Source organism: Meleagris gallopavo, chromosome 12 (assembly GCF_000146605.3).
Source record: "Meleagris gallopavo isolate NT-WF06-2002-E0010 breed Aviagen turkey brand Nicholas breeding stock chromosome 12, Turkey_5.1, whole genome shotgun sequence".
NCBI lineage: Eukaryota > Metazoa > Chordata > Aves > Galliformes > Phasianidae > Meleagris > Meleagris gallopavo.
In genome coordinates this window covers 3,955,912-3,982,257 of record NC_015022.2, presented here as the reverse complement: position 1 = coordinate 3,982,257, position 26,346 = coordinate 3,955,912, and the positions used below count along the sequence as shown (strand labels likewise).

Genomic DNA, 26,346 nt, shown 5'->3' with positions numbered 1-26,346 from the left:
AATCCCAACAGCAGTCTCGAATGGAGGATCGCTTGGACAGACTCGATGATGCCATCCACGTACTACGAAATCATGCTGTGGGGCCTTCAACAAGCCTATCAGGTGGCCATGGAGATATACATAGTTTATTGGGACCATCCCATAATGGGCCAATTGGAAGCCTGAACTCAAGTTACGGAGCATCTAGCCTTGTAACAGCCAACAGACAAGCATCAATGGTAATCATATTTTTAAACGTGTATGCAGTGTGCAAAGCAGTTACAGCTGGTGTGTCTGAGTAATCGTGGGGCCTGTCTAGTGAAATTGGGACTCTAGGATTAATATTTATCAAGAAAAAACTACTAGAGGTTATTGTGGAGAAAAAGATGGCAGGCAGCTTGCACCTGCTATGGGTTTCCAATTAGAGGGTTTGGATGGGGGTGGGCAGATATGAGGGGGGAGGAGAAAGATGGGAAAACTTAGACTTTGGCCTGGTCAGTGGCCCATAAAATCCCGCTGTGACCATATGCGGAAAGCTGAAACTTTCTGCTGAGAGCGTTTCAGCTTATACATGCATTTTTTCCAGATGTGTAATAATTGGCAGAACAGTTTTCTCCTTGAAATGGTGAATAGGGAGATTGAATGGGAAAAGCAGTCGAGAAGGACTGAATTTCAAGTGTTCTGGTCTGGAAAAGCTGTTTATTGTAAATTGGAACTAGTCTTCAATAGCAGATGCTGGCAGAGGACTGGGAGGAAGCTGTTGGAATGTGGAACCATAGTGTGTGCAGGCTCAAAAATTAAACTTTTTTTTTCCCTAAATGAAAAGGAGTTTGAGCACAGCTGTAGAGTAAGTAACAATGAAGAGGAAACAACTTTCAGATTAATTCCCAAGAAGAGTTAAATAATTCAATCCGTCCCTTTTAGTTTCTTTAAAAATGTGAACTATTCTGAAAGAAAAATGTAGTTAAGGTTTTCAGAGATCAGAAATGCGTTAAAGGCATTGTATAGGAAATGAAATATATTTGTGGAGTTGCTCACTTCCCTTTTTCTTTCTTTTCATTCCCGTCTTCTCAAAAATACTGACGGGGAAAAAAGAGCTTTTTAAAAACATGCTTATTTTAGCAGTGCCATGTGTTTGCATGTTTACAGTGTAACTTTAAAGACCAGTTACATGCTGTGAAATTTTCTGTTATAAAACAGATTCGCAGCTGGGTGCTGTGTGATCAAGGCAAAATTTCACCTATCATCAAAATAATTAGGTACCCCGATAGCTGAAGGGTTTGTATTCTATAAAACAGAATTAGTTCCAGGCTCTCCCATTTGCACGTCACACATCCCGTTATATTAATTTCAGAACTGCTGCAGTAAACATCAAAAAGAACTGGTTACTTTCTATAAGCTGCGTGTGTTTGGGGACTTTGGGGGGGGGTTGCTTTTCCGATGGCATATCCAGCTTTAGATGTCTGTACAAGTTCACAGTTGCTTTTAGTAATGAAGGAAATGATACGTAAATACTTCAGAATTTTTTCTAATACTGCCTCATGGTTAATATTTAAAGAATGCTGCTGGAGGGAAAGTTTTACCATGTTCTAGAATAGACTGAAATACAGTTATACAAAAGGAAACTTTTCTCGTAGGTCTTCGTGGTGTAGGGTAAAATGAGTGACCAAAACTGCAGTGATAAAATTGTTCTGCAACTTGTGAAGCCTTCTGACACCGCTCAGTCAGAAGCACGCCGTGCTAGAATGTACCGAAGTCTGCTTCTGGTGGAGACTGAGCTGTGCTGCATTTATCAACTCAGTGTTGATTAAAATAGGTGACAGTAGAAAATGACTCTCCAAAACAAATGAAGTTTCCTTGCTCTGCTGTAGTTTAATGTTATTGTGTAATTAAATGTATTATAAACTTGATTTATCTTACGATGATCGTTCTGCAGTTTCACTTGAAGGATGGTTGCTGTCTGATAGGAATATCTTTAGGTCAGGAAATTAAAAAAAAAGATTCACTTTTGTTTTTCCCCTCACTGGGTGAAACAAACTTGCAGATCGGTTTTTGCTTAAAAAAAAAGTCAGCTAAAGAATTTCTTGGATTAACTTTAATTTTGTTACATCAGAAAAATTGGCTCCAGCAGAAAGCATCCTGCTGCTGCCTTGCCCAGTCCCCAAAGAGCTCCCTTTGAGATCATTTGCAATTGCAGGAACTCGACACGACTTGGGATGGAATCCCGAGCTGCACACAGAGCAGAGGTGGCACATCTGGCTGTAGGGGGGATGGAGGGGTTTTATCAGCGGCGGCTGCATCGGTAATGCCACAGAAGCACGAGATATAATGCTTGGAGTATTCATTACCTGCTCATCCCCAAGAGCACTTGTTGTAGAATTTATTTTCCTGAAATAGGGATGTGAAAGAACAGAGTATATGGCACAAAGCTGTAAGAGCTAGAATTTGTTCAGAAATGATGTTTCTCTTAGTTTCAGAATGCCTCCTGCAGACGTTAAGAAAATGGTAAGTACTGGCTAATAGTGCAGTTAGAAATGACACAGTTGCTAAGCGTGTTTCCCTTTGTTTGTTTGGTTGATGTGCTGGTAGGGCTTTCTGGTCAAAAAGTGTTCAGTGGGATTCACCAATAAATGAAATGAAACTCCCTTGAGGGGGGTTGGACAGGACGGCAGTATCTTCTACAAAACAGTTTTGTTCTGTAGCAAGGAAAAGGAAAAAAATAAATTTAATTTCCCTTGAAGAAGATGATGTTGGCAGAAGGAGCTAGGAAATGAGTAATTTAACTCCTTTTTATGTAATTAGTGTAACCAGACATGGTTTTATTTTAACATTTGCTTAATTTTTGAGCCAGATTTATTTTAAAACTCTGGTTGACTTCATTTCCTGTTTGCTCTGAATGTTCTTGTTTTCTTTTTAGCTGGGCTGCCCATTAGACTTATTCAAATAGATTTTTAATATCTCAAACTCATCAAATATTTGCTAAGTGGCCTTTGAAGTTGATTTGTATTTTATTTCATGTATTATTGAAAAGTTAAGAAGTAATAGTCTTTTTGTTCTTATTCAAGCTGCTTTTTATTTGTCGTTGCAATACAATGGAAAAAGAACAGCCTGAATTGATTAAAAATAAATAAATAAAAGGCCTGGAAACTCAGTTAAGGATGAAACTCAATCCCCAGTTGCAGGCCTTTTTCCAGGTACTGCAGGAGTCTATGAAAATGGCTGCTTTCCCTTCACCTCCCCCTCTGCTGTCGCATAAAATCACCAAAGGGCACCTGGGCAGCTTCGCCAGCACCAGGCTCTGTTCTTGCCCAAGCCCTGCTGGAGCTGATGCTTCGCTGCAGGCTTTGAGCTGTCTGCCGTGTACAAAGCCTCGTTCCAAAGTGCTTTTGACTGTCTTTATTACACTCACTCTAGTTAAAATGATGCTAGTGACTGCGGCCAATGTGACTGGCTACTGCGGCTTGAGAAGTGCATATATTTCTCAATACGCTTAGATAAATCCAAGAGGAAACATGAGTAAAGGCTTTTAATCGTGCTGCAGCGTGAGCTGCGGAGCCGGTGATTAACAGCAGGTTTCCATTGCGCCCCATCAGCGTGTCCTGCAGGCAGCACTGTGCCATCCTGGCCTTGCACTGCACAGCTTTGTGCTGCTGTCCAAAGCTCGGAGCCCCGTGCTCTGGTTTAGATCTCAGGCCTCCCTGCTGCACTGATCAGTTCTGCACTCCTGATCTCGAATCCAATTGTGTGTGGGCTGTCTGTTCGTACAAATACAGCAGTGGGGCATTTGTACATATAGGAGTGCTGCTCGTCTCAGGTTGTGGTTTTACTGACTGAGGTAAAACTTAGGCTTGCTATGGCTCCTAACTATTCATTAGATCTTAATTATATAGAGAAAAAATGCACAGCAGTGAACATGCGAGTGATTTACGTGTATTTTTAACAGGCACAATTTCTGGGCTGGTCGCTTTTCAGATTTTTTCTAAAACGCTCTGGCCCTGCCCCTGACGCTGTAGTTGTCTGAGCCCAGTCCAGTTTTTTGGTGGCTTCCATACTGCATGGAGCATTCGGGGTTTACTGGAGAGAGATCACAAAGATCAGGCTGCATCAGCTCACGAGAGGATGAATTAACTCTGTTTGCTTATAAAACTGACTGCTGCAAGTCATTATTGGTGGGACAGCGCAATGGGAGCGGATGGCGTTTAATAGCCCACATCAGAAGCACTGCCTGGGGACCCGCGCTCCACACCGCCGGCTGCGAGGTGGGACGAAGCTGTGGCTCTGCCCGGCACGGTGCGTCCTGCCCTGGTCCTGCAGCGGCGCTTGGTGCGGGGCTGGACGCGGCACAGCTGCGTGCCGACGGCGGCCCTGCAGCCACTGGCCCGGCATTGTGCGGGGATGGCGGGTGCTGGGAGAGCTGCGTGCGCCAGGAAGTGGAGGAGAAACATTCGTGGGAGGAATCGGGTTACAAAGAGAGCTCTGCTAACGTCATTATGCTGAAATAGTCCAGATTGCACGCTTCAGCCGCCCCTCCGCCTCTGGCAGGCAGGAACAGGCAGGGGGCTGGTAAGCGTGTAAATGCATTCAGATACCGCTTCTGTACAGCAGAGCTCTCGGTCTGTGTGTGCCCTTGAGGTACTGTGTGGGCGTTTCTGTGATGGGGGCATTGTCGGCAGCAGCAGCAGTGAGGGGCCCAGGTTGGAGCGTGAGGAGAGCTGAGGAGAGCAGCCTGGAGGCAGCGCGGGCCGATGCCGGCCCCTCTTCCAGCTGAAGAAATAAGGGAACTTGGTGGTGGTGGTGGTGGTGGTATGAAATGTCTTTCAGAAGTTGTTAAGGAAGTTCAAAAGTTGTGCTCCACTTAAACATAAACACTGGGGTCTTTTTTTTCTTCCTGTGAAATCTGAGTGGAGGGCAAAAAACAAAAGCAGACTGACCGTACCAACCTGGTGTGTGAAGGCAGGTGCTCCAGGTGGTACCTGTGAGCCATCACTGTGCGTGGGGTCTGTAGGACCAGATGGAGCTCCTGGGCTCAGTGTGGGATGCAGCAGCTTCAGCAAAGGTTGGTTTGGGGCTCCTGTTGGCCCCTCTGGGTATCCCCCACATAGCACATAAACACACTGCGGTCAGTTCTGCAGCATTGCAGCTCGTGAGAGTCTTGCACAGACCTCGTTAATCTAAGTGGCGTGCTGTGGGTTTGTAGACCTGTTCCAAAGAACTGAAGCATTGTCTTGATTTTTTTTTTTATCTATTTTTTGCCTTTATCAAAATAAACGTGTTAATCTCTTGCTCCTCTAGGTTCGCTCTGGGTTTGAAAGTTGCCAGGCTCCTGGCAACTGTTGGCTTTGGGCACAGCTGTAAGAATTTTTTGCCTTTCTTTAAGAAGTAAGTTCAGGAAGAAATCTGCCCTCGAGGTGATGGATAGTTTGTAGCTTGAATAAAAGCACCCTCCTGTGTTAGGACTAAGCATGACCAGGAGGAGAAAGGAAAACACCGCGGCAGGGCAGTCCTTTGTGGGCTCAGTTCTGGAGCTGTGTGCAGCACGGGTTTGCCTGCGGGCTGCAGTGGGACTGGGCTGGCTGCAGCCCTCGGGGAGCTCCTCGCAGAGCTGTGAGGTGAAAGATGGAAATGTACCACAGAAAGCAGTGGGTATTGTGCTGTCTGTGAGATTTTCTGCAGCCTGGAGTGACCTGATGTGATTGTAGGTTGGGGGGTCCCCCTTCCTGTTTCTGTTCCTGTGTTAGCTTACAGGAACGAGTGTATATTAAACAAAGGATAAACTTGCATAAGGGTATTTATCTCTCTCCGGGTAAAATCCATACTAAGACATGAAAGGTAAAAGCTGCATTAATTACTCAAGAGGGATTCAAAGCTCAGCAGTTTACTAGGATTGAAGGATTTATTGAAAAACAGTGGTTCTCATGTGTAACTCCAGGCAATAAACCTATTTAATTAAAGGCTTAATCTTCTAGTTGACATGTTTGCTACTGTTCCAGTAAAAAGCTTCATCTGTAGCCAGTTCTTGTAACTATACAAATAATAGTGGAATCCCTCGTCTTTGTTCTTTTTATTTTTAACTGTTTAATTGTATTACGTTGGTTGTATCATAAATATTTAAAAGACTTTTGTGCTCTTTAAATCAAAAGCTTTACATGGCCCACATTCCGAATTATTTAAATTCAGGCAGTGTATCCTTATGTCTTCCTTTTGCAAACTGAAGAATATTATTTGTTTAATTTATGTTTGTATTGACGATGTTAATCTGTGTTGAGCAGCAGTTTTTCAAGAAACTTACCTGTTAAGGCTGAGTACGTGCAGGCATAGCGACATTGCATTAGTGTCATTTCACATAAACTTACTTGAGTAAGTGTGAAATGGGAACTTTGAAAATAATTATTTTCTAAGATTTCATCTCAGTGCTTATTAGAAGTGTGTGTTGTATTGTGAAAGAAATGATGTGTTACGAGCAGAGGCATGGTGAGAATTGCTGGATGCCTGGATCACTTTGGTATGATCAGATGCAGTAGTGGGACTAAATAAAATGTATGTAGCTGAGAAAGGAGGAAAATGAGAGAAAAATACCGAATTGAATAAAATAACATTCTGAAATTAGATCTAGTTCTTTTCTAATCCTATTTCAGCAATTAAGAAATGTGATGTTTCTGTGTTTTTTAACTGTGTGTGCCTGTACATATATACATATATGAATGCTTTTGTCCATGTGCGTAAATAAAAACCATTCACATGCAGTGAAAATTACTGCTCCCCATGACTTTCCCTTCTGGATCAAATTGTTGCAAGCACTGCGGTTGACAGTTTCAGCGCCTTAAAGCAATCTAATATTAATCGAGTCTTATCCTTCCCAGGTATAAATGAAGAATAAAATTTTGTAGCGTTCTGTGGGGTAATATTGGAGAAAATGGTGAGGTTGTGACATTATTCCAGACAGGTGTTGGTCATTGCTTGGAGCACAACTTAATCCAATATGCTGTCATCAAGTGGCATATTGTAACAGCATCTTCCAACTAAATCTTTCTCTTGCTGAGTTAGAACCTGAACTCTGATCTCTAATCCAGCAAATAACTTGTCTTTTAAAATTCTATTTTTGGACTACTTTCTTTGAATTGCATCTCTGACAGAAATATTTGCTTTGCTTTCCTTTAGGTTGGGGCTCATCGGGAGGAAAGCGTCAGCCTCAACAGCAACCACGCAGTTCTTCCCAGTACAGTTTCTGCTCAGAGCACAGAACTAAATCACAAAACACAAGAGAGCTACCGAGGTAACTTTCAGCAGTACTAAATGCTGAACGGGGTCTGAAATGATCCAGAGCCAGTGAGGCTTATAGATCATGGTGAATGTGCATCAGTAGAGGGGATAGGAACATAAGTAAGATAGAGAAAAGAAAATTAACTTCAGTTTTAGATCCTATAACAATACCCATTGTTAGGGATTGCTGCAGTAATTTGGAGGACATCCTTGTGTCAGCCCTGCCCTGGTGCAGTTTCCATAGAAGCCCCTGCATGTTGCCACTGCCTTCTGCTGTCAGTAGGTGTAACCTCCACCTCCAGGACAGCAGCCACTTCCAGCTGGCCAGAAGGGCTGCAGTGAGCTGATGCCCATTTCAGTCAAGCCAGTAAAAGGAGGTGTCTCAACGCAGTTACTTAGAGTTTCTTTAATTTTCAGCCCAAAGAAGTAAGCTATAGGAAACAGAAGTCCACTCGTTCATCAGCATGCCTGTGCCATGTAGGGCTGCGTATGGCAGATTTGGCCTAGGCCCAGCCCTCTGTCACTACAGCTGTAGATCTGCCTTCAGATTTGCAACCCAGACCTGAGGTGCAAATTTTCATACTTTGCAAAATGCCCTTCCATCTTCTATAGTGTCTTTATAGTGATTAGGCTGCTCTTGATTAAGTATGATCCCTTTACAACCCCATGACACGTGCCCAAGTACAGCAGTGTTATTAGGGTTCATCTTTTGTTCCTGTTCACAGAGCCATTAGGGTTGGATAAGACCACTCAAGTCATCCAGTCTGACCCTGACTCCCCTCCCCATGCTCACTAACAGTGTTCCTTAGTGCAGCATCTCCACGGTTCTCAAGCACCTCCATGGACAGTGACTCCACACCTCCACACCTGGGCAGCCCATTCCAGTGCCTCACTGCTCTTTCTGAGAAGAAATTTTTCCAAACATTCAACCTGTTAGCAGAATGTAGTTCTGTGTGTTGGCTTCCCAGACTGCTTGCTGTGCTCTGGCCTGCGATCAACAGTGTCTGTGTGAGGTTACACAGGTAGGTGCCTGGCCCCACAGTGCTCACATGGATCTGTTTGTTTGCAGCACTGTCAGGTGGCTTGCAGAGCCAGTCTGTGGCTATAGGTCCAACAGAGATCAAGTCCGAACATAAGGAGAAGGATGAAAATATACATGAGCCCCCCTCATCGGATGACATGAAATCGGATGATGAGTCCTCCCAAAAGGACATCAAGGTTTCATCTAGAGGAAGAACAAGGTGGGTTGCTGACATGAGCAAGAGAATTTGTGCCTCATTAATGCTCTCCGTCAGTTGGAGATTTTCAATAAGTTTAGTAAGTTTATTTCAAAGCCTTTGCATTGCCTCAGTGCGTACATCAATAGGCAGCTGAAATACAAAGGCAGTTTACAGTATTAGTATCTACTCATATAGATAGAAATTTTTTTTCCTGGAAAATCACCTGAAGTTTCCTTAAGTGCCTCGGCTCTTATCAGCCCAGAGATGAGTATAGTGACAGATAAGAATGGAATGGCTTGGGTTGGAAGGGACCTCAAGGATCATCAAGTTCCAAAGAGTGTTTGAGACACAATCTTTGTACTTCAAGTGGGAGCCAGTAGTGGTGGAGAGCCGTGTCCTGGTGAACTTGGGGCTGCGGTGAGTGTGTTACATACCTACCATTTCCTAACCGTGGACAAAAGAGCTGGAGTAAACTCAGGTGAAATGCTGTTGGATCTGCCTGGTAGGTCTGACACGAGTACTGAAATTAGAGATAAAGGCACCAGTCAGAATTTTGTAACTGCAGACAGTGCTATCATACCATCACACGTTTAATGATATTTACTATTTTAATTTCAGTAGGGCAGAGGTTTCTGCAGTTTTAAGCTTAATTGGACAGTTTTATACAGAAAGAAAAAAAAAAAACAGTTACGCAACTTACTATAATAATTATAAGTGAAATGATAAAAGCATTATAAATATGTTTAGCTCTAAATTGGGTATTAAGGGAGGAAAAAGAAAGTTTTAAAACTAACCAGGCAAATCTTTTAGCAAAAGTAAAACTTCTGTAATGAGCACTTTTAATTGAAATTTGCTTGAATGCCTTTATATTATAAGCTGATATATTGGAAACCAGCAAAAACTATTAGTTGAAAATGATTCATTCTTCATCTGAAAAGACAGCTGAGTATCCCTAGCAGTTGGAAGGTGTGTCAGAAGCTGAGTAAAGCAGCAGTCAGTGTTCCTTTTGCTTCCAAGGGCAGCGCGTTTCCTCTCCTCTGCCTAGTGTGTAGGCAGCGTTCTGTGGATATTCCTTAGGCAGAAGCCACTGAAGATTTTTTTCAGAAAAGTGCAAGAACAGCAAAGGGTTACCTTGAGAACTGAAGCATTAATATCTAACCTTTTTTATTATTATTTCATACACTTCGCTACATATGAAATACAGTAAATAGAAGTTTTAATTTCTGAGACTGAGACTTCTGAACTGGTGGGGTGACTTGCTTGAATTATTAGTGATATTTCGATATACTTTTATTTATGCTTTCTTGCAGCAGTACTAATGAAGATGAGGATTTAAACCCAGAGCAGAAAATAGAAAGAGAAAAGGAGAGAAGAATGGCAAATAATGCCAGAGAGCGTTTGCGTGTACGAGATATTAACGAGGCGTTTAAAGAACTTGGCCGCATGTGTCAGCTTCATCTGAAGAGTGAGAAACCACAGACTAAACTGCTGATTCTTCACCAGGCTGTGGCAGTCATCCTCAGTCTGGAGCAGCAAGTGAGAGGTCAGTAGCCCGTCTTTGTGCTGCGCACTTCAGTATGGAACAGCGTGAGGTAGCCCAATGCACCAGTTGCCAAAAGCATTTAGCTTCTGTAACTGTTAAGAGTTCTTTAGGAAAAACAAGGAATTGCTTTTTTTTTAAAAAAAAAAAGGGGGGTGGGGTGGGGGGAGGAAGGGAATGCAAGGTTGTATACTTCCATCTTTTTGTTCTTTCCTGTGCAGTACAGCATTTTGTTACCAAGTGCTCAAGGTGAATTAGTTAAGCCATTGACACATCTTGCTTTTTACAGTTCAGACAAGTGCTCGTTTAGTAGTAGAGATGATTAAGCAAAACAAGAGATCTCATGTTAGATGAACCACACGCAACTGAGATATTAAAATATAGTGAGTTAACTGCATTTCCTCAGGTTTCTGCATTAAGCATATTCTAGGGAGAAGGAGGAAACCTGCAGCTCTGTTATTTGAGTCTGGGTTCATTTTGCATGTATTTTCTATACCCCATTCCTTTGGATTTTTCCACGTAAGAAATACGTATATTGATAGCTACAGAAGGAAGAATTCTTTTTGCAGTTCACTTTCTTTTAAGGAGAGATGATTCCTCCAGGAATTGTATTTAGTTTTTCAGCTGTCCCATTCTTGTCTCTCAGAGAAGCTATTGAAGACTTTTAATCTCAACTTAAACCTAATTTCAAAGATGTGTATAAAATTCTGAGGCACCTCTGCCACTCACGAGCTGTCGCTTAAACTGGTGAGCATTCTCTTTCTTTGCTCCCTCGAGCTGTTAAATAACCATCTTCAGCATCTCTTCAAGTGCGTCTAGAACGGGGGGTGTCTTTCAGATTTGGATGATGAAGTGCTACATTTCTGAATCACTGATGACACTGAATGACATCAATGTCTTATTTTTGTGTACCTTATTTTTACTTTATTTCCAAATTAGCCACTTGCAGTGGAATAAAGCAATTGTTACAAGTCAATGCAAAGTGACAAAGTGAGTGACCTAATGCAAGCTTTTATGTACTTTGCAGTAAGGATAATGTGCGAAGGATTTTTGGGCAGCTCTACTGACCTAGCTTGAAATAAACGCAGTGTCTCCAGTCAGAATTTTTGCAAGGCATATGCAGAAATTGGTGTTACTCTGCAGATCAGATAGCAACTAATCTTAGCATTTCTGAGACTCTGACCTTGGGGTTTTTTTGAAAACACTCTTCTGTCTCTGCAAGATGAGATTGACTGTTATGAAGTCAGAACATTAATGGCTTTTAGTGGTTACAAAACATCAGGCTGTGTGAAAATGAAGGAAATCACTTTGGCTTTGGTCAGAGGCTGCTTCCAACTGTAACACTGTTAGAAACCTTTTCCCTAAACATACTTGCAATTAATTTGGACTTACTCTGCAGACAGATTAAACTGAGAAATTTCCTTTCCTGGTGCATACATTTCACCTTGTGCTCTACCTGCTGTGCATTTGAAGGCTGTGTTCCCTGCTTCATCTCACCCAGTTTCTCCTTGCACCATTCCAGTCTCCATTAAGTATCCTGAAACTGAGTGACCAGAGCTTTGTGTGGCATCCAGAGGAGTTTTAACCGTTGTGTTATATAATGGCATCAACCATTTCCTCTCTGTTGGTAATGCATCTTCTCATTTTGTGATGGATGCTATTCAAAGTGACACATTTCAGATGTTAAGCTTATAACTGTAAGCTAGTGTATTTTTATCTCTATTTCTTAAATGACTCTAAATTAACTTCCTTTTGAAGTTTCTACATAATTAAATCTTTTGTAAAACTTCAAGGCCAGCTACATTTAAACCTACATGAAACCTACAAAAAAGGTTCTCTAGTTCTCTAGTTAAAAAAAGTTAGCATTTGTTTCTGGGCAGACTCTTTAGGAGTGATGTTCCATAGGAGTTCCAGTGGGAGCCTGTTGATAATCGTTTGGGTTAAAACAGAATTAGCAAGTCTGTGCAAAATTGTCTCTCAGATTAGCTAGAGAAGCACCCTGTAAAATGAAGGTGGGTCAGCAAACTGTGACTAATAGAGGGACTTTTGTGAAGAGGAGGGCTAGAGGTTTTGAATGAGCTGCTATTGCCTGGTCAGTTTCAGCAATCTCTTCAGAGTTAAAATTGTACCTGCAATCTTAAGGTGCAAAATAGGGTTGCCGATAGCTAGAAAAACACCCAGCATGTTGATTAAATTCAGTATGTGCTGGGAATAAAATCACTTCTTTCAACTGACAGAATATATTACATACCTTTTGTCTTTCTGGTCACTAAGATTTGTCTTTTACGTTCTAATTCATGAAAAGCCATTTTGAAGAACAGAAATAGTTGAGTTTTAGAACCTGTCAATCATTTGAAAACTAGATCCACATCTCCATCTATGAAGCTGATTGGAGAAGTGGAAGCATGCTGCTGCAAGTGCTTCAATAGCCCACAGCTGGCAGTTACAAAGTACTGGCTTTACAATGGGACAGGAAATAGGGTAACAAATTCCTTTTGCTCTCTGTGACTAAATCTGAAGAATATGATGATGGGTGCTGGATGATTTCACAACTTGGGGTATAAAGAGAATTGCTGACTTCAGAAATTCTACCTCTCCTGCTCTCAGAGCAAGCTAATACTGAAGGTAAGGAAAGAAGCAGAATTGTTACTAAAAGCTGTGTGATGTCAGAGTTGGTGTGACTTCAGCTATCAACAAAACTCAAAATTCTTTAATTCGTTATAAATTACTGGAAGTTTTTCTCAGTCTGCATTTGTAGCAGCTTTCTGTGACAAGAGAGGCACTTCCTTTTGCAGTGTTTTTGGAGGTGTTTGTAGGCAGGAAGTAAGCTCTTTTTTTTAAATACCAGTTTAGGAGCTGCAGGGCTGGATTTTCAGCAGAGCCTGTCTGCACCTTTAGGCACCTAAGCCTTTAAGTACTCAGGGATGCTGCATAGCTATTTTTATTGCAGTGACAGCGTTGATGCTCCCTTTGGTATCAGCCTATGGGATGTTGATTTTCTATTACAGAACGAAACCTAAACCCTAAAGCAGCCTGCCTTAAGAGAAGGGAAGAAGAAAAAGTTTCTGCCGTATCGGCAGAGCCGCCAACACCACACCCAGGAAGCCACCCTGGCCTGAGTGAAACTACCAACCCTATGGGTCATATGTGAACACCAGCCAGGTACGTCTCTTGTCTGGAGCGGGGTGCCTGGGGTAGCATTGGATCTGACTGTTACCTTCTGTTGGCTAACATTTGGAAGAGGATATGTTTATTCTAAGCTATGGTGCTGCCACTAGTGTAAACTTCTTGATGTTGCCAAGTACTTTCATATTTCTGAGCACAAGCAAATTATGCAGGTTTGTGTAGTTTTATAATAACAAGGAGATTTTAGTGAAATTCTCTTCTTCTGCATGTGTTTTTGTTTATGGATAAAACTCTTGGCTCAGGTGGCCTTCTTGGCGTGACATCAGAGGAGTAGTTAGCAGCTTGCTAGATAAGCCAAGAATAATAGAGATTAATTATACATATTTAAGTGGTCTAAATATCACTTTTGTGCATTTAAAAATCCACATAATTGCTTCCCAATGCTGGTAAAAACAGTTAGATATGCTTCTCATCTCACAGAGGTTTGCTGTCTGCCCTAAGGCTGGTCATTTTAACTTGTATCTTCTGCCCAGCAGAGATGGCTGGCTCTTAATTCACAATCTGTGTTAGTGAAGGTAGGTAAGATTTAAAAAGCAGTGCGTGCAGCTTTGCAAGACAAACCAGTGTTTCCAAATGCTCCAAACAGTGCAGTACAAGATAGTTCATTTAAAGCAGTACGGACTCTTAAGGTAAATGGTAATGCCTGTCTGTAGCAGCAGTGATTAAATCAGACACTGTCTCTTGCTTATTTTAGAAATAGGAATACACAGATCAAAGTCAAATCGAATTGCAGTTTCTTAGGTCTCAGCTTCACAGATAATAATTCTTCTTCTATACCCAGAATCTAAATATGTCATTTTCCTGAGACTAAACTGTTCGATGCCACTAACCCTGAGAGGGCAGGCCATTATCAAGCTTTTATTCATGGACATGTTTAATTCTTTGCATCCTGATTACTTTTTACAGTACAGCAGTTGCATACTTTTTTAAAACTAAAATAAATTGTTGAACTGAAGAATTATGGTAAAGGTTGTTTTTAACTGCCTTTGCATTAGAAAACAGAAAATAATACGCTGTTTCTATATCTTGTTTCTAGCATGTGAAGATTTCAGTAAGTACTCAGTTGTTGATGTAAATTTGGCTCATAGCAGACAGATGCTGGTGTTTGAGCAGGATGGAGATGCAGCTGCCCTGCCTCCCCGTGAGGAGGTTGGATATTGTTAGTTTTTATGGAGTTTCTGCCTGTGCTGGATATGCTCTGGGAAAAAAGATTTCAGGACCACTCAGTATGAAATTCTTCCACACTTCGTAACTGACTGAAAATGCCATAAATTACAGTTCAGATTGGTTCAGTAATGTTGATATTATGCTTCTTACTGTTTCTTTTCCTAATATCTTTTTCTCATCCCAAATTTCTTGCTAAAATTCCAGAATTATTGGTAGGATACACAGAAGGTGACCTTTCTTCACAAGGACACAGACAACTAACATTATATGAAGACACAAACCTGACAGGAGAAAACACTTGAAGCAAGAAACCCAAATGCAATCTTATGATCAAAGCTACTGGTCAACACCTGCATCAGGATTGAAGATAGAGGATCTTCAGATAGAATTTCAGCCCGTGAAATACTCTGAACATATCATTCTGTTGCAAGCAGTGTGTCGCTTCTGCACAATCAGAGACTGTTGTGATCTCTCCACTCATTGTGGAAGTTGCCTTGTGCCTAAACTGAATTGACAAATGCATTGTAACTACAAATTTTATTTATTGTTATGGAACTGTAAAGGTCTACATATAAAGGGAAAAGTTAACATGTTAAAAGCTGATACAATTTCAGCTGGATGCCAGCATTTATTAAAGCTGTTCACATTCAGAGAACAAAGCAGTGACAACCGTCGACCCGTAGCATTCCCAGCATACCTATTAGTGTCTTAAAAAAGGAAGGGAAAAGTCTTTTGTTGTCCTTTCCTCTCCTTTTGCCATATGACTAGTGTTTTCCACGCAATAGGAAACTATTCCTTGGTATAGCTTTTTTTATGTTATTTTTGGTCTCTGGTAATCTGAACAGTTATGGTCATAGTTACCCTTCCATACTGAGCTCCGTGTTTCAGGCTGGTAAGGGGCCTCCTGAGCAGGCTCCAGGCAGGAGCAGTACTGTGACCATAACATTTCGTAGATTTAAAAATTGATTTTTATTTTCCCTCAGACTTTTCTCAAATGTTTTTTTTTCTAATTATAAACAAAACCTTTTTAGGCTTCTAGGCTTCATAGTAAAGCTTGTAACGTGAAGTGTAAATTGGGTGGGGAGAATCTACTTTGTTAGAGTTGCTTTGTTTTCCGAGCAGTAAGTACTACATATAGTACATGTAAAGTGTTAGCTGTACGTAAGCACAAAATGCATTAAAATACAAAGGAGATTTTTTTCAGGCTGTATTTTTGGTGAATAGTAAAATCTTAAATTCACCATGGCAGGTAGTGTGATGACATAGCCACCAGTAAGGTGGGCTTATTTACCTAATGGAATATAAGAGCAATGGTCACCAATTTTTCCTTACTGTATACATCAGTTATCTTGTCATTTTTGTATGGCTTGTCAGTGGAGAAAAATCAGTGTGAATCAAATGCAAACAAATGACCCCTCCCAAGCCATATTAACATTAAACCATTAAATGTTTCTCCACCAGAACAGTGTCCATAAGTATTCCTTTGTCACAAATGTGTTGAAATGGTTAAAATCCCTTTGAACTTCCATGGAAACTGTCTTCCACTGCAATGACCATGGGAGGAAACTTCCTAAGCCAAGGTTGTCTGAGCTATTGTTTATATAGTGCATCTTTCATTACTAGTAATTGGTTCACCATACAAAACAGGAACAAAACAATACTTTTAATGGAGTCGTTTAATTTGAAAGAACAAAAGCTGGATTGTTAAAATAAACTAATGAATTTAAGCTCACATTTTCAATGGTTCCTAACAGAACAGTTTGTGAAAATAGTGGACTCATTTCTGTTACTTTAATTTGCATATACCATCAGATAACACCTGATTATATCTGTGGCCTTGTTCTTCATTTCAGTGTTTATTGGCTAAACAAATTTGTTGCTTATGACGTGTGAAAGTGATCACGTACCACTGCCTGGCCTTTTTCCTTCTAAGCTTGTTGTCTTTTTGGCTATATTAGACTTTGCAGTATGCCCAGAAGCTTTCCTTCATAAAATAGAAAGAAAAAAACATTTGGCTTATTTTTCACTGTAGCTAGTCTTTTATACAATAATCTTGTAAGAAAATTTCTTGAATTCTAAATATTACTCTTTCTAGATTTTTGAAATCGAAAAAGTTTTCAGTAAAAAGTTTCTTACTTTATTTTACTATATTAGGTAGTAAAAATGTAGGGTTATTTACCATAACCTGTTCATTAATATCAGAAATTTACAATAGCATTGTAAGACCATAGTAGGGTTCTAGCATACCGTGTAGTACCTATGGAGTATTGTAAGAGCTAATTGTCCGAGATGAATTGCTTCTCATCTTGTTCTCCAGTTTCCATTGTTGGTTTATTGCAGATTTGTACCCTGTGTCAAATTTCAAGGTATTGCTGATAAACCTTTCCAACCAGCAGCAAGAAGTTCAAAAACTTTCTGTCAATGTAACAGAAAACACTATGTATATAACATTTATGTAGCAATAAATGTGCCATCTTTTTTTAACATGGTAAATCAGTGAGTTTTTTAAATTTCTCTCTTGTAGGTACTGTGTTGCTTGAAAAGCACTGGCAGAACAGCTTCTTCCTTTCTCCAATTAGAATGTAACGTACGTTGTCAAAGCAGGCTCAAGGAGTGTTCTTGCTACTCCCCATGAAGCTGGTGCAGAAATCCCTACTGAGGAGGAGCACCTGGTCTGCACTCCTGCTGTATGAGGAAGGAATTGCAGAGGCAAACAGCAGCCCATAGGCACCTCCCTACTGCTGCATCTTGCACCTTTACTTTGCCTGTCCCTAAGACACACTTAAAACATCTAAGCTCCTCCTGTATACTGAAGTTCACAGTGCTGAGTTACTTTGAATTAACTGGTGCACCTGTGCATGTTCTGTGGAAAAACAATGTCCATGGCTTAAGCTTGAATTTAAAATGTTGACAATTTTTCTTCTTGCAAGTGTGAATGAAAGAAAATGGAAGTATACAGTTTTCAAATCATATTAAGGCAGCAGTGAAGTCTTCATGTCTAATTCATAACTGCTTAAGCCAAAAGCCCCACAAAACAAGCAGACTTCAAATCGTTTTCTTCAGCTCTCCTCTAAGGAAAATATCCCTGGCAAAAGCATACCAGAGAAAAAGGCAAACATGCCATATATGCAGTGAGGTGGTGTATGCCACACAGTATGGCTGCTGTGTACAGCACTGTTTCCAACTCTTAGTTGTGCCTTTCCTGTGCAATGATTAAGTTCTAGTTTATGCTTGTCAGCATAGTTATACTGGTAAGTTTTCTAATGTAGCAGTGCTTCTGCAGACAACTTTCTAACATGGTCTGGCCATGTGCAACTCAGCCATGTAAGTACATGTTTTAGTTGTTAACCTCTGTTAGGAGCTGTGGAAGTGGTGCCTTGGTGCCTTTCCCAGCTGAATCTAGAGTTCTAAATTCTAAGTTAAACTCCATTACTGATTTTAAATACAGCCTTTGAGCATGCAATCACTCTTCTTCTCTTTTTGAATGAGTCCCATAAGTTTGTAGTGTATTTCAGAGAGGAAAAACAGCATTTTCCCTTTTGTCTTTACCACGCTTTTGCTGTCCTGTTCACGTGCACTTTCATTCCTTTGTTTTGTTTTGTTCTATGTTTCCTTTTTTTTCCATTTTACTACTTGCTTTTTTCCTTTTTGTTGTTGCTTTTTGTGGAAGAGAGGCATGTAGGACACCCTTAGCAAATAACATTCTGCTAGAAAACAGCACCTGAAATACTGTGTGAAAATTCTTGTGTGAACTGAAAGCATTGAGAAAGTCTTAAAATGGAGCCCATCTTTCTTTCTCTAGCATTGAGTAGATACTCTTTAAAAAGGCGATTCTGGATGTTTTATGGCAGAGTTAAAATTTCCTCCATTAATTGTGACAAAACAAGTGGCAGCAGTCTCTAAAAGACAATTCAAATCCTGGAAAGCAAAGTTTGCCTTTGCAGGGGGCTGCCCTGCAGAGAGGAGCCTTGCCTCCTGCTGCCCACCTGTCCTGTGCGGTGGGACAGTGCTGGTGCAGAGATGTTGCAGTCTGCAGAAAATGGGATCTGGCAGAAAGGGGGAAAGTTGTGCAGTTAGGAGGCTGCACCAGTCCTTTTTTCTCTTCCCTGTGGGTCTTCGTGGAAGAGCAGTCAGGTGCCATTTGCAGAGAGCATTCTGTACCATTACAACATTTGTTTTACTGAATGGTTAATCCCCCATCAACATGGATGCCCTAGCAAGATCGTATGAGTTTATCCCTTTGTGCAAACATGAATATACTGTTGGAGTGATATCCCAAGCAACTGCATGTGCATGGTCAGAATGACATCAGCTGGTTAGATGTTTGATTGCAGCCACCTGGGATTGTTTGTATTAAACATAAACTGCACAGATGAGGCCTAAGTCTCTCCATAACTGCAATCATCTGTGTTGTAAAGAGAATCTCTGTCAATTCTCCTAATCTCAACTTCTCAAACTTTCTGAAGCACTTGACGGCATCTGTTAAGTAAGAACTGATTTAAAAAAAAAAAATCAGAAAAAAAAGTGATATCAAATATAAAATCTGATAGAAATCTAAAAATGTTGCTCAGAACTGATCCTGGAGGGCAGATCTGTGAGAAAGTCAGTGGCTGTGCTGAGTATTTTGGCATTCAGGTTATTTCAGGTAAACCAGAGAGATGAGAACATCAAAGCCATTTCATTTTCTGGAGAGATCCACTCTGTTTTTAACAGTGTTTCCTAAATCCATAGAGACAAAAGGAACTTAACATAGGCTACATCTGTAGGAATGGTAGCTGCTGCTAAAAGTGATTGAACAGATGAGAGAATAATTTGCAATATAGCTCAAAATTCTACATTCATCTACATTAGACACAGACCTAGAAAAGCACGAGACATACCTACGCAGGTCATACAGATGGAACAAATTCTACTCCTTTCATCTTCCACTCAAAGCTCTGAAATATTAAGAATTTGTTTAGGAAAGCTCAACAATCCAGCTCTTAAAAAAAAATCCAGCTTAAAGTAAATGGACATCATAGTAAACCTGTGTAGAAAACAAATTCAACAGTTTCTTGCTAACCTGATAAGGTGGATTTTTGGTACAACTCTTTTATTACCTGCTGGGGCCCTTTCTGTCTGCCCTTACTATATTTTAATGGCTAAGGAAGACTTGGGGAATGCCAGAACACACTGATCTATATTACTTGTTTACATTCATTAAGTTCAGTGGTTTGTTGTGCTTGTAGAAGTTGAGATATAATTGTGCACTAGTGCACATCTTCTCTATCCAGCTTGCAAAGAGGAAAAGGAAATATTGGTGGTGGAAAAGTAGTTTAGTCTTTAATACTCAAATATGACCAAAGAAATTTGATCAATATTAATGACTCTGTAGTAAACATAAAAATCAGCTATCCACACCAAAGTTATAAATTCATCTGTGGAGTGAGATGTCAGTGAAAGAGTATTTCTCAGCCTTTTATTCCCCAGCACCTATAGATGAGCAGATAAACAGTACTGGAAGCACCAGCTTATCAGAAGCAGCCACTGGTCGTATTTTGTATGTTTCTTAGACACCAAGTAACCAAAACATTTAATAACTGATCGTTTGTTTTGATCCAGACTTCCAATTTACTGCATCTCAAAGAACAGAGCAAACGTTGCTCTGCAAATGTACATTGGTGAGACTAGTCCTGTGCCACTCGATCCTGCTCAAATGGTTTTATTTTCCTGACTATCAGCTTTGGTTTCTTCTTTCTGTATTTGAAGAAGATTTTAAATGAATTTCACAAAAAAGACATCTTGTGTCCCCTCCCTATCAACATCTTGTCCTCTTATTATTGGCTTAATTTTGTTTGTTGCATAAGGTGTGGCAAAGTACTTCCAAATGACATTCTCTGAATATCGAAAAAACCTGCTTCCAAGATCAGATTACTCCCTTAGGACATTTATTGGCTTGATATTTACTGTGTGGGCCTCATTTGCTCAGGCTAAAATCTTAGTGTGCAAGAACAAAAAATCCTCATCTCAAAAAATTTGGAGCATATTTTGAAATGTCATCAGAACAGTCAGTGGACACCTGCAAAAGCTAAAAAATGTATCACAGTATTGTCTTTTAAAGGTGACAAAGAAAGGAAGCAAGTCTTGCAGATATGAGTAAAAGTTGTGTTAAGACAGCACCTAGCAGAAGAGAGCTCACATTTTAACTGATCTTCTGTATGATAAAAACATAAATGCTAATGTATCTAGCAATGAATATAAGAGAGCACGTTAATCCCTAAAGCTACCTGATTAATTAAGACAGGTGTCCATGATTTTCATTTGAAGTCTGTTGGCTATTTCTAGCTTTAAAAGGGTAATGTTAAAATAAATGTCCATTCCGTATGCGGAAGTATAACAAATACGTCAATAAAGCTCTCATTATTTTGGATGTAGGTACAGATACTGTATGTATGGGAGCATCAGGGATACCAGCGAAACAATGAAACAAATAAGGATGTATCTGTTACACTTTACTGTCTGTTTTTCTAGCTTGGTTATTTTACATATCCAGGACAACTGATGAAAACAACTGCACACTGCTTTAATACTACTGTTTCTGTAACAGCTGACTTTTTAACTGTAAGGCTGTGCAAACTGAGCTTTCACTACATACTTCCATAGGTCTTCCTGAACCACCACTCTCATTCAATCTGTCCTGCCCTGCTTCCCTCCAGTTTCCATTGCTTGAGATGTAGTCTCCAAACTAAACTGGTTACAAGAAGGCTTCAAACTTTCAGGTTCCAAGTACCTGCTTCTGCTACTTACATACCTTAAAAGATTTCAGCCCAAATTCTGATCAGTTCCCATGCTTGAATTCTGTATTGTAATAGATGCTAAAAGCAGAAGCTGCATCTGGAAAGCAACTGGCAACTCGTGTACCTATCTCCAACTGTACAGGTACAATGCTATGCCAAGACACAAATTGAGTCATTTGGGGTTATTCTGGTTGTTTCACTGTTGGACTGTGCAGCTGTATGCCCCTCTTACTGTCAGCCATCCTCTCTCTCTTTCCTACTCGTGCTCACACATGGTGAGCTTCATACACCCTGCCATAAATCAATTCCTATATTCTTTGAGTATCTGCTTCCTTCCTTTTCCCAAATACAAATGGCAAAGGATTGACAATAAACTGGGAAAAAGAAAAAGATAATGTAGCCCACATTTGTTTTAAATTTATTTCACATTTTTTTGTAATGTTTTAAGCCCCATATGGAACAACAAGAAGGACATCTGAAGGAATTTTCATCTCAGATCTGAGTTGCTGCACTACAACCATGTTATTCTTCCCTTCTGTATGTTTGCTACAATAATTGTTAGGTACCCCATCCTATTAAAATTCCCTCTGCCCGAGGGCCCTTAATCCCAGGAAGACATATACACAGTTTATGCCCTTCTCATTTCAGTAGGCATACTTCTCTATTTTGTACTTAGTTCATATTATTTCTTCATAGGCCAGAAGTCTGAAGCTTACAGATCTGTCTGTGCGTTCTCCAGTTCACAAGGTAAGGTTGTGTGCAACCGGAAGGTCAAATTGTTAAGCCTCACTGCTGCTTTTTTATTAGACAACTGGAGATAGAAATTCCAATATAAAGACTTACTTTACTTCTCTGCGAGTGAAGCAGAAGTAGTGCTTGAAAGTAGGGTGGGTGTGGGAAAGTAAGTACATTGCATCTTTATAAAAGACTTTATAAAGTGATTTGGAGACATCCATTTTGCAACAATTGGGAAGAACTGAAGAAACCGGGTGGGTGGTGTAGAAGAGAGGAAACTGTGAAGAACAAATGTTTAACTGCATTTAATTGTAAACACAGTGATAGTCAGTAAACAGCCTCTCTGAAGAGAGTAATTAATAGGCACATGTGAAGAGATGGAAAAGAAGATGTATCCCTCTTCATCAGACATCAAAGGGCAGGCTGGACAGTGAGAAATTAAGCATACCCCAAGGAGGCCACACAGCTGAGTGCACGTTCAGTGAAGAAACATTATGAGCTAGAAAAAAGGAGGAGTGAGGAGGTAAGGCAGGCACTGAGAAAGGAGTCGTAAAATAACAAAGGAGGGAGCAACTTGCTCTGCAAGAAAGGAGCAGCAGTAGAGAGCAGGGAGGTCTAAGCAGGTCCTGTCTTTCTGTGGAGGGGTCAAGTTGCAGTTTTGCAAGGCTGTTGAGTGATAAGATAGCACAGTAGGTAGCCATGAAAATAAGATAAGAGAACTGAGGAGGTACTGACATAAATGGTGCTTCACTCTGATTCCCCTGCCTCTCGCTACATCTGAAAGCAGAAAACTGGGATTGTTGGCCCATTTGACAGGAATGGCGATAAAAATAAATCATATCCTCTGATCCCAATATAGACAGATGTTTCCAAATGAGTGGGGGAAGGGTACTTACAAAATCCAAAATTCATTGTCTGTTCTCTGTAAGGTGGTGTCATGACTAACTCAATAACGTACATACTCAGCTCCAAAAGCGGATTTGGAACTTTCCAACTTTGGGAACAGCTGGTTTCACAAATGTTCAGCTGAAAGAGAAATCCAAGTTCAAAATGAAGGAAGCGTTCTTTTTGTCTCTCAAAAAGCACACATGAAGCTGAGAAGAACTAATCAGAGAACCTGAGGCCAAGGAGTTTGAGATTCCCAGTGTCCTGGGTGGTCTTTACTGTTAAATTCTATTATTGTCATCTGTGAAAAATAATTTCCTTCAAAACCTAATTGAAACTGGGGTAAGATAGACCTTCCTGGCTATTTTGATTTACAGTCTAGCATGAGCAAAAAACATGTATATTAACAGTATTTTTTTGATCTGAAGTTGCAGATCAGGTACTCCCAATTTATACAGAGATGTAAGAAATGGTCGGTTCCTATTTGAGATCCTTGGACATGTCTTTTTGCTGTATAGGCAGCTTTAGTGAGATTAACTAACCTCTCTCAGACACAGCACTAAAAGAGTGAGAAACCTATAATAAAGGCTGGAACCAGAAGCATCTAATGCACAGCATATCCTGTCTTCTTGCAAGAGCTCTCCTCTTGGGTTTGATACATGCTGTGGGAATCTGTGAAAATTGAGAATTGCTGTGATTTCTCTAATCCTTTTGGCAGATGTATACCTGCAGGTGACACATAGAGGGAAAATGTATCTTTTAACATACAGAGATCACAACTGTAGGTCACACAAAGCAGGGAATTACTTTGCATCTTCACTATTCATCCTGTGTTTAGAACTATGCAATTGCCCTGTTAGTCATTTTCTATCACCCTCCTGCTGAGACAGCAATTCAGGTTCTTTATTTAGCAATATATTGCAGACTAAGCTATCAGTTCTCATGAACAGGAAACCAAAGGCGTTCAGTACTCATGGATCTAGAATAAATACACTATTACTCTTACCTGGATTATTTGTTTCATACCACTAGTGATTTTTCCAGCTTTTGTGTATGACTAATGGCATTTTTGGAGGGTCAGACATTCCAAAGTTGCCTACTCCAGGGAAGAAACTTCATGTTTCAGCAACTGCAAAATGTTGGCTGCAGTTACTGCAAAGAATGGAATTGCAATTAAGTTTTCTACAATCTTTACAGGCATGCCTGAAAAACAAACTGTCAGTACTGCAGTTCTAAGAGGTCAGTAAGGCACCGTTCTTTGCTGACAGACAACAGACTGTGCATGCCTCAATACTCCCACTTACTGGGCTGGTAGAGATAATGTTTATTGTGCAGCAGAACAGCTTCACTTTTAGGGCAGGGGTGTTGCCTCTGCAGTTCTTTGGAATCCTCTTTGCCGGAAAGCAACCCTGTATTATCCTCCAGAGATCAGCCAGGGCTGGTCTCCCATCTGTTCAAGGATCTGCACCTGTTTTTCATTTTACCAATAGTGGCCACATGGCCTAAGACTGTGAGGGAATACAAAGAAGAAAATTAATGTGTAGCTCAGGCACTGAGGTTGGGCTCAGAAGCTCTCAGTTCAAATTCTGACAGTGCTCTATAACCTCAGTAAGTTCTTTAATTTCTGATGGCCTTAACTTCATCTGTAAAGGAGAAAAGGGAATGATTATTATTCTGGGATCTTCCCTTCAGGTTTTTTGTTTTTTTGGGGGAGGGTTTAAAAGAAATTGTAGATAAGTTGTTCTTTCCTCTTGCTTGTATTTCACCTAGTTCAAAAGACTTTGCAGAAGTAGAAGCTCTATAAAAGACGTCGGTGACAATTACAAAGACCAAGCATGTCTCCCATGCATTTCCTTAGCACCCTGAAAAATAGAAAGGAATTTCTTTATAGAAGTTTCTCTATTTCTTCCTGTGTAAATGATAGTATCCCTTAGATATAGCTTTGGTAGTGCAGAACTACCGTAACAGTATTTTGAGTGCTTATGTGCAATTGCAGTATGTGGATCCTGTCATACTTTGTTAATCTGAAGCTGAGTCATGTTCTAGCTGCAGAATCATGTTCAGCTTTGGAGACGTACAGAGGTAGCATACACATCAATTCCATGCCTCTCTCGTGTCTTGCGCTGAATAGGCCTTAAATTTGACATTGTACATTTCTTTGTGTTCCTTGCACTTGAAAAAGTTCTTGCCCTTTCTCCCTGTTCATGTTATTTATTGCTTCATCAACCAACTCTGTGTTTACACTCCAGTACAACGATTTGGCTGCAGCTTGTGTTGACAGCCAGTAGATTGCTTTAGATGAAATAAAGAGGGTAATTGTCAGGTGCTATGAAAGTTCTTAGCCGCATGTGGTAATACAATGAAAACTGGGGACATGCTGACCTTGCTGAACATTGTAGGCTTCCTTAAGGGTCTCTTAAAGAGCTCAGTGTCAGAGATCCTTGCAAGTCAGTCCTGAATTCCCAACCCAAGCTCCACTTACATGAAGTATATTCTCACAATTTTTCTGACCTAGCTGGGGATTTAGTTGACTGTAACTGTTCTCAGAGATACTGTTCACCTTGAGCTTCACTCAGCTTCTATTGAAAGCTGCTGGGATTTGTCACTGAATTCAATGGAATTAAGCTTAGGCCTTTATCAGAAAGTTTGTTGTTTGCTGAAAGTTTGATTTCCATGTGATATCTGGAAGCTTTCAATTATTGCACTGCCTTTGAAATGGGAAATTGACAAACTGTTATCTCTGGGAGCTTGTAAGGTTGGTTCCATCAGATCACAAGTAAATTCATGCCAAGAGAGGTTGCTATTGAATTTTTTATGTTTAATCCTAGGTGATTTCTTTTCTTTCAATCATATTGCTCCTTTCTTTATTGAATAATTCCTTTAGTCCTTACCCGTTAACTCCTTTGTAGGTGTGGGACTAGGCATTTGCCATTTGCAAAAGACATGGATTAGATGTAAAACTCTCTTATGCCCATCTAAGCATCTTCAGCTCCTGCTACATAAGATATGAGGCAGTACTGAACTCTGATGTGAATTCAGTTATGAAATACAAAGTCAACGATGATTCCAGAACCAGCCACCAGTGGTCATCTGTAACTGAGTGCCATGTTAACCATTCAGCTTTTGACTAGGAATCAGCTACTAATTTACATTGTGGTTTATCTTCCTCTGCTAATCCTAGTATGAAGGGGAACATTTAGCCCTCTTGTATCTGACTCTTGGTATTACTGCAAGCCAGTCTTCCTGCTTTTCATTCACGTAGTTTGAGATATTTTACTTCCTGCTGTATCCAGGAACTAAGCAGGCATCATCAGACTGTAAAAAGTTAATGTGGGAGTAGGGAATGCATGGATGAATGCATGCAGGGATAGGTTCAGGAAAAATGTGGATGTTAAAGTGGCATCAGAATATAGCTGCTACTTTAGCACAGGAAGTGGGAGGGGAGAGACAGCCTCCCAGTCTGCAGGAAATATATGAATTAGGTGTAGTAGCAGTATATGATGATGTCTTTTCAAGTGTACTAAATTCTGATTTTATCTTTTTTCTTTAAAAACTCTAAGGTGCTTCAAACACAAAAGCCAGATGATAAAATAGAACT

The 26,346-nt window shown here is 40.4% G+C and overlaps 1 protein-coding gene and 1 long non-coding RNA gene across 8 annotated transcripts in view; one reads left to right on the top strand and one right to left on the bottom strand.

Annotated features, from left to right (window-relative positions):
• Nucleotides 1-16,836, top strand: part of TCF12 (transcription factor 12) — a 30,586-nt gene extending 13,750 nt beyond the window's left edge. For 2 of the 6 annotated variants that reach the window (XM_010717268.2, XM_010717267.2), the window contains 6 exons: nucleotides 15-218; nucleotides 7,138-7,252; nucleotides 8,309-8,480; nucleotides 9,770-10,002; nucleotides 13,008-13,161; nucleotides 14,557-16,836. In XM_010717268.2, the coding sequence (XP_010715570.1) occupies nucleotides 15-218; nucleotides 7,138-7,252; nucleotides 8,309-8,480; nucleotides 9,770-10,002; nucleotides 13,008-13,150 (867 nt within the window). In that variant the 3' untranslated portion in view covers nucleotides 13,151-13,161; nucleotides 14,557-16,836. Of the gene's footprint in view, nucleotides 1-11; nucleotides 219-7,137; nucleotides 7,253-8,308; nucleotides 8,481-9,769; nucleotides 10,003-13,007; nucleotides 13,162-14,556 lie in introns of all 6 variants that reach the window. The other 4 variants (XM_031555269.1, XM_031555268.1, XM_019619399.2 and 1 more) reach the window with 2 other exon arrangements.
• Nucleotides 8,487-26,346, bottom strand: part of LOC104912771 — a 42,197-nt gene continuing 24,337 nt past the window's right edge. Inside the window, exons 4-5 of one of the 2 annotated variants that reach the window (XR_794876.2) lie at nucleotides 19,233-19,289; nucleotides 8,487-8,979 (exon numbers count right to left, since the gene is read on the bottom strand). This is a non-coding gene — a long non-coding RNA (uncharacterized LOC104912771). The remainder of the gene's footprint in view (nucleotides 8,980-19,232; nucleotides 19,290-26,346) is intronic. The other variant, XR_002118805.1, reaches the window with a different exon arrangement.